Genomic DNA, 7,377 nt, shown 5'->3' on the forward strand with positions numbered 1-7,377 from the left:
ATCATGGCCTACATTTGCCAAAGTGTCTGGGTACCGTGGGGTTAGAGATCTAATTGTCTACACGAAATTGGCTTCTTGCTTCCCCAGAGCAAAATGTCCCTGTCTGTAAAGTTAGTCATTAATTCTTACCTCACGGGAGTTTTGCGAAATTTTAAGAATGCTACTTGAGACCTTTACCTCAAAAGTGCTTTCAGTGAATCATTATAGTTCATTACTGGGCTTGAATTTTTAAATAACAAAAAAGAAGCCGTGGTCACTTGATTAAAAGGTGATTGCATGCCAGCACAGACAAATACTTTGCTTCCCAGAGGCCAGCCATATGAATTAGGAACAAAGAACACTTATGGCTCTTGTGCAGGACTTGTCAATAGACCTACTCAGTGTTTTGAGGAAATTTAGTCCTTGCTGAGAAGGCTGTGTTGAAGTGGACACAGGTTTTGGGTGTTGATGGTCTTCCCCTGAAATGCACAGCTCTATGAGGACAGACGAACGTGCCTAGTGTGGCCTCTTCTGGAAGCCCAGGTTGAGAGAGGATAACCTGAACCAGAGCCCATGAGACACAAGAGAATCTTTCTTCTCCATGGAAGGATTTGAACCTGGAAGACACACCTGCCACATGCATGGGTAGTCAAAAAAGTTCTTTCAAATGGTACAAACTTTCATGTTCAATCCAACACTGCAATTTCAAGGAGGCAAGTGACTCTGAGAGGGTACAAATTATGTCTTGATTTAAGACAGCATGTTTGCTAAGTCTGTAGCATGTGAAGACAGAATTCTCGTAACCAAGCTTTTGTGGGTTACTTATGTTGAGTGTACTTCAAGGTGTTTTGACCTCTAGAGCCTCCCTTAACTACTTTCTGCTTGATTACACACTCTGTGCTTTCAATATTTCCTTGTGTTTCTTGCAACCTTGAAGTTTTTCAGAGGTCTTCAGTATCCCAGGGCCCTGAAACTCTTCTGTGAGGGGACTCTTACGAGGCTGTCATCTGATAAGGGAATTATTTGATTCCTATCTTGATGTCTGGCATCCTTCTGTGAAAGCTGTCTGATTCTAATGCATGTTATCAAGGTTGTTCTTCTGCTATTCATTGGACTAGTCATATTTCACTTAGACCATGTTTATAAATAATTCTTTGAACAACGTGTGAGTTCTGTGATGTTTGGTATCTTTCTTGAATCCTCTACCTTGGTTTAACATAAAATTACATTCCATGTATTTTTAGAGAAAATGCCACGCTCACCGGTGCTGCAGGAAAACTTTAATAACTGGTATTGAAATGACTGGAAAATAAATGAAGGAGAGAATAAAAGATAAAAAAACCTAAAAATCCAGAAAAAGAGATCTGCAGATGCACCACCAAGAGGCAAAGTAGCAGAGCCCATATTTTTTAACAGGACATGATTCCTAAACCAAATCACACCATTTCTGTGTGACAGTTTTCAAAGTCTGTGGCTTGCAATACCAGGTATAGATTTATCTGTACAAATAAAGTGAGAAGGGGGAGGAGAGAAAGGGAATGTGTTTCCTCACCCCTGGGACCTGGGGGTACTCCAAGTATTCTTCCAAGGCATCTTCACCTCCTGCATTCAGTCCACTTTAGTTGTAGGACTGCTGCAAGGGCAAGCTGTAGGAAATGTACCTATGCCACCCTTTTCACTGCTTCTCTGTGAAGGTGGTTTTACAGGAGGCTGAGGGCAGTACATTCCGAAAAAGGTTTTTTGATGAATATCACTGAATCATTGCTCAGTTCCAGCAGTCCCAAGCAGGGATTCATAGAATCATAGAATCATAGAATCATAGAATCCTAGAGGTTGGAAGGGACCTCGAAAGATCATCTAGTCCAACCCCCCCTGCCAGAGCAGGGCCACCTAGAGTACATTGCCTAGGAACGTGTCCAGGCAGGTTTTGAATGTCTCCAGCGAAGGAGACTCCACAACCCCCCTGGGCAGCCTGTTCCAGGGCTCTGTCACCCTTACAGTAAAAAAATTTTTCCGGATATTCAACTTGAACCTCCTATGCTCCAATTTACACCCATTATCCTTTGTCCTATCACTGGTCACCACTGAGAAAAGCCTAACTCCATCTCCCTGACACTCACCCCTTACATATTTGAAAACATTGATGAGGTCACCCCTCAGTCTCCTTTTCTCCAAACTAAAGAGACCCAGCTCCCTCAGCCTTTCCTCATAAGGGAGATGTTCCACTCCCTTAATCATCTTAGTAGCTCTGCGCTGGACTCTTTCAAGCACTTCCCTGTCCTTCTTGAACTGAGGGGCCCAGAACTGGACACAATACTCCAGGTGCGGCCTCACCAATGCAGAATAGAGGGGGAGGAGAACCTCTCTTGACCTACTAACCACACCCTTTCTAATGCACCCCAGGATGCCATTGGCCTTCTTGGCCACAAGGGCACATTGCTGGCTCATGGTCATCTTCTTGTCTACCAGGACCCCCAGGTCTCTTTCACCTACACTGCTTTCCAGCAGGTCAGCCCCCAACCTATACTGGGACATCGTGTTGTTCTTCCCCAAATGCAAAACTCTACACTTCCCCTTGTTGAATTTCATCATGTTTCTCCCTGCCCAACTCTCCAGCCTGTCTAAGTCTCTCTGAATGGCAGCACAGCCTTCTGGTGTGTCAGCCACTCCTCCCAGCTTAGTGTCATCAGCAAACTTGCTGAGGGTACATTCTATACCCTCATCCAAGTCGTTGATGAAGATATTGAACAACACCGGTCCCAGTACCGACCCCTGAGGGACTCCACTAGTCACACACCTCCAACCAGATTCTGCCCCATTGACTACAACTCTCTGACTCCTTCCTTTCAACCAGTTCCTGATCCACCTCACTACCTGATCACCAAACCCATACTTGATCAACTTATCTACAAGGATGCTGTGAGAGACGGTGTCAAATGCTTTACTGAAATCAAGATAAACCACATCTACCGCTCTTCCATCATCTATCCACCTAGTAATTTCCTCATAGAAGGCTATGAGGTAAGTCAAACATGATTTACCCTTGATAAAACCATGCTCACTACTCTTGATTCAGGTTACCATGCAGTTTAAAACAGCTTTTATACAAGAAAAATTGCACCATGTGGCCAATTAGCCTTTGAAACTTTTCTCCCACACTACAGTAAAACTTCTTCTATTAGCAATTACTTGTATTATCTTTGAGAGTTGCAGCTCTCTTTTCTGAATGCCTTCAAAATAGATGCTGCTTATAGGCCAGTGGATTTTATGATTTGACTGGGAGATGGGATAAAATGCTTAGCTTGTGCCCTGCCAACTCTGTGGCTGATGCCCTACTCTGATGGCTGTAGGGCACAAACTGCAATTCTCTTTCAGTATTGCTAAAATAGTGCTCCACATCAGAGGCCAGACTCCGAAACCTTAACCCTGCCCCTTCCCCAGGGAAGCCAGAACAGACGAGTCCCGGCAGGACTGACGGACGTGGCCCCATGCAAGAAGAAGCACAGAGGCCCTGGGCCAAAGACAGGGACCATGGGAGGGACAGACGAACATGAGAACAAGGCTGCACAGCCTTTGTCTTCAACCCCACCAGTGTCCCACCCAGCAGGGACACGGCTCGGCTGCAAAGCCCTTCAGGAGCCTGAAGGGCTCACCAATCACGCCCTGCCTTGCGTTTTTGAACACAGAAACAATAAAACTGCAGGGGCAGAGGCAAGGCAGCCCTCCCTCCCCCTCCCCCCCTCTTCCCTGCCATTGCCCTGTCCCACTGGCAGTAACTCGGCCCTGGGGAGGGCAGGGTGCCCCTCAGGGCCCCGCTTGCCAGTTCTGGTTTGGGCCTCAGGGGACCTTTGGCACCTCCAAGGGGCCGTTTCCCGGTGGCCCCTGCACTCCCTTCTGCCACACAGGAACGGAGCCGATCTGTAGAAACATCTTTTAATGGAACAAGAACAACAGAAAAGCGTACAACAAAGCTACTGTAACCCCCCATCCTACCTCACCCTCCAAAATGCATCCGTTCTCCCCCCCAAATACAGCACCCCTCCTCCCATCTCCCCAAATACTCCATTTCCCCCCTCCCCCATCCGCCCATCCCCATCTCCACCCCATCGTTGTGGAGGATCTAATCTCCTCCTGCTCCCCCCGAGCTGCCTGCAAGGGCCTTGTGCTTTTTGGGTGGTGTCAGCAGGGAGCTCATCCCCTGCTTCTGTCCCAGCTTCGTCCCAGCAGGCTGGGGAGGCTGCTGGTCCCTGCCCTCGTCCACCCACAGCTCCTGAGCCTCCAGCCCCATGATGAATTCGTCGATGCTCAAGAAGGCATCTCTGGTCTCAGGGACACTGTAGTCCGGTGTGAGCAGGTCCTCAGGCAGCAAGAGGGAGGAAAAGTCGAAGGGGGGGGTGGCTGTGTCAGTGTTACCGAGATTCCCAGGCTGCGGGCTGCTGCTGGGAACCTTCTCCACTGCCTCAAGGGAGCAGTCAAAGATCCGCAGGGCCTCCTCAAGGGGCACCTCCTCAGGCAGTGCCAAGTCACCAGCTGTGTTCTCGGGGGCTGGGGAGTGGGGAGCAGCACAGGGACTGGGGGGGAGTTCTTCTGTTTGGGGGACATGGCTGCTGGGAGGAATATCACTGGTCGGGGAGATGTCATCACTGCCCGTGGGGATGTCACTGCCTGGGAGTGTCCCTAAAGAGGTTACTGAGCCTGAGGCCTCTTCATTTCCCTCCCTGGTGTGCTTGCAGGTGAGGCTGGATCTTGGTAGTGCTGGGGGGGCTGGGACCACCTCTCTGCCCTGATGGTGGTAGGGTTGCTGTTGGCCCTGGAGGGTCCTAGGGGCTGTCCATGTTAGGGATGTCCCACAGCCCCCAGGGCCCCACGGGGTAGCTCCCAGCAGAGCAGCAGTGCCACTGCCCAGCGTGGAGGTGTCTGATGGAGGCACTTTGGTGCTCGTTGCCTTGTGGAAGACCCACGGGTGGAGGAAGCAGCCGCCAGGAGACCTCTGCAGCCCTGTGTGGGTAAGGGGGAGATGTGCTGGGCTGGGGGAACCCTGCAGGGGCTCTCACTGGCTGACATCCCCCTGCTCTGCATTGGTGAGGTGGGGAGCTGGTGCCCGGGGAGCTCCCAGGGGTGAGCTGCAGTACCCGAGGGATGGTGGAGCCAGCTGGGGAGGAGGCTCACTTACAGGTGTGAAAGGGGAGAGATAGTCCCAAGTGTCTGGTAAATGCTCTGGAAAATGAATTTACTGGTCACCCGGACAAGGGCAGGGATGTTTTCCAGGGCTTGCTGAGCTTCCAAGCTATATGGAGGTGGTGGTGATGGGTGGTGGGGATGTGGCAGTGCCTGTGGCTGGTTATGGTGAAGGTGCCAAAGGTGCCAGAGGTACCAGAGCAGAGAGGGTGACATACCTGCTGGGGAGCCCCAGGGAGGTTGGGGTGCCCCCCCCCCTGTGGGTGCCCAGGTTGTGGGGAAGAACTGGACCTGCCTGGGCAGTGGGTAAATGTTGGGTGAGCCTGAAAGAGAGACAGGAGTGATGGCTGGTGGTCACCTCTACTCTTGCATGCAGGAGAGTACCCAGGCTATGAGGGTTGGGGTTAGTTCCTACCTTGAGGGTAGAAGTTTTCAGAGAGAACAAGATCCTGATGGAGATAGGGTGCTGTGAGTACCTGGGGGTCTTGGGGTGCCCCCCACCCTGGGGGTGCCCAGGCTGTGGGGAAATGCTGCACCCATCTGGGGTGTGGGTACAGGTTTGCTGATCCTGAAAGAACAACAGGAACCAGCAGTCACCTCTGCTTGTGCCCCCAGGTCCATCTCTGGGCTGCAGGCACTGGGGTTGATTCCTACCTTGGGGATAGAAGGGTTTTGGGAGTCTATAAGACTGAAGGAACCGCAGTGCTGGGGGGGGTCGGGAGCCACACTGGGGGTGCTGCACTGGTATCCAGGCCATGGTCCCTTCTGTCTGTTTGTTGGCTGCTAAGGACTCTCTGACGTCTCCCAGGACAGAATGTGGGGGTTCCCAATGTTCCACTCCACACCCCAACAGCGTCTCCAGCTCCTGCTTAGGAGGAAAAGGGTAACGGGGGGCTGGAGTGCTCCTGGCCTCTATGGATTGCTCTCAAGGGCTGGGGATGCAAGTGAGTTTGGTTGGAAGTCTTGATCCCTTCCCTGAGCTGAGACATCCTTGGAATTAGTGGAAGTCAGTGGAGACAGTGTTAGACCTGGAGAGCTGGAGGGCACAGGGTGGTGAGCGTGCACTGGCGGGACCAGCCGGGGGCAGGGGTTGCACTGTCTGGTATGGACAGTTTGGCTGGTAGAGCCCTTTTGGTTGGCCATGGTGTGGTTGAGAGCCTCTGGATGAGGATGAGTAGCCAAATCAGACATTGTAGTGGGTGTCTGCTGCTGACTGCCCCACCGGGATGCCAACACCGAGGAGTTACTCTACAGGCCATGAGGAGAAATCTCTGGGTCGGTAGCCCTTGTCCTTTTAGGGGCTTTCCACTTCCCAGACACCAGCTGGGAACGCAGTAGTGCTGTGACAAGCAGGTCTGGGAAATTTGTGCCTTCTGTGGGAGAGACCTTCTTGTCACAGGTACTCAGGGAGCTTGCTAGGCATAATGGTGGGTTGATGTTGGACTTGATGATATTAGAGGTCTTTTCCAACCTTAATGATTCACATGATTCTATGAAGACAGACACTAGAACATTAACTGAGAGAATACAGAAGAAACTTGACACTATTTTGCACTTACCAGAGGCTTACTCAAGTTTGGATAGGTAAATATTTTCATAGCTCCTTTCAGAAATGTCTGTAATGAATTGATATGTGCACAAGAACTTTGATACTCAGTCTTCAAAGGAAGCAAATTATCTCAAGAGATAGCACTCATAATTAAATGCTGCCATCCTTGCTCTTGTGAATTTTTATATGCCTACCAAATATTGTTCAATTCAAGGTAAATTTAGGTTGCTGTTTCTTGCCTTCTGCAATTTAACTTCAGTAGTTTACAATTACACCAGAGAGGACTACAGATTTCTTTTGACACCTTACCTGATTCCTACATCATTAAAGTCTACTGAGTGCTGGGGAAAAATTATCTGTGGAGCAACTCACCCAAGAACAGCCTTGTCCTGAGGGATAACTTGACACTGAGAACAGCATCTGGCCTTAATATAACAGTAACACAATGACTCTGGAGCAGTGGGAAATCCTGTAACCACGGCATGACCACTATGACAGTGTGTAGGTTAGAGAACCAGCCACAGCATCTTGTTCCATGTGAAACAAAGAGCAGAGCCAAACATAGCCTATAATCAACCATACAGGGTATGCTTAGTACAAATTGACTTGGCCATGGTTAGATGGTTGTGTTTTGGACATTTGAAATGGATTCCTTTTCTTTCAAAAGAAAA

General features: G+C 50.0%; 1 protein-coding gene across 1 annotated transcript; it reads right to left on the reverse strand.

Moving 5' to 3' along the window:
* Window positions 1–4,099: 4,099 nt before the first annotated feature.
* PRR22 (proline rich 22) lies at window positions 4,100–6,025 on the reverse strand. The gene is made up of 4 exons (XM_071738678.1): window positions 5,812–6,025; window positions 5,573–5,725; window positions 5,376–5,480; window positions 4,100–4,977 (listed from the first exon to the last, which is right to left on the reverse strand). The coding sequence occupies exons 1-4, from the start codon at window positions 5,912–5,914 to the stop codon at window positions 4,100–4,102; spliced, it is 1,239 nt and encodes a 412-aa protein (XP_071594779.1). The 5' UTR covers window positions 5,915–6,025.
* Window positions 6,026–7,377: the final 1,352 nt, after the last annotated feature.

The sequence above is a fragment of the Heliangelus exortis genome, chromosome 2 (genome assembly GCF_036169615.1).
Source record: "Heliangelus exortis chromosome 2, bHelExo1.hap1, whole genome shotgun sequence".
NCBI lineage: Eukaryota > Metazoa > Chordata > Aves > Apodiformes > Trochilidae > Heliangelus > Heliangelus exortis.

Bases quoted from the DNA above. Each gene is read 5' to 3' on its own strand.
- PRR22 (XM_071738678.1), bottom strand. From the start codon at position 5,914: ATGGCCTGGATACCAGTGCAGCACCCCCAGTGTGGCTCCCGACCCCCC. The intron at 5,726-5,811 runs GTAGGAATCAAC...TTGTTCTTTCAG, and splicing joins AAAACCCTTCTATCCCCAAG to GATCAGCAAACCTGTACCCA. The intron at 4,978-5,375 runs GTATGTCACCCT...TTACCCACACAG, and splicing joins TCCCTGGGGCTCCCCAGCAG to GGCTGCAGAGGTCTCCTGGC.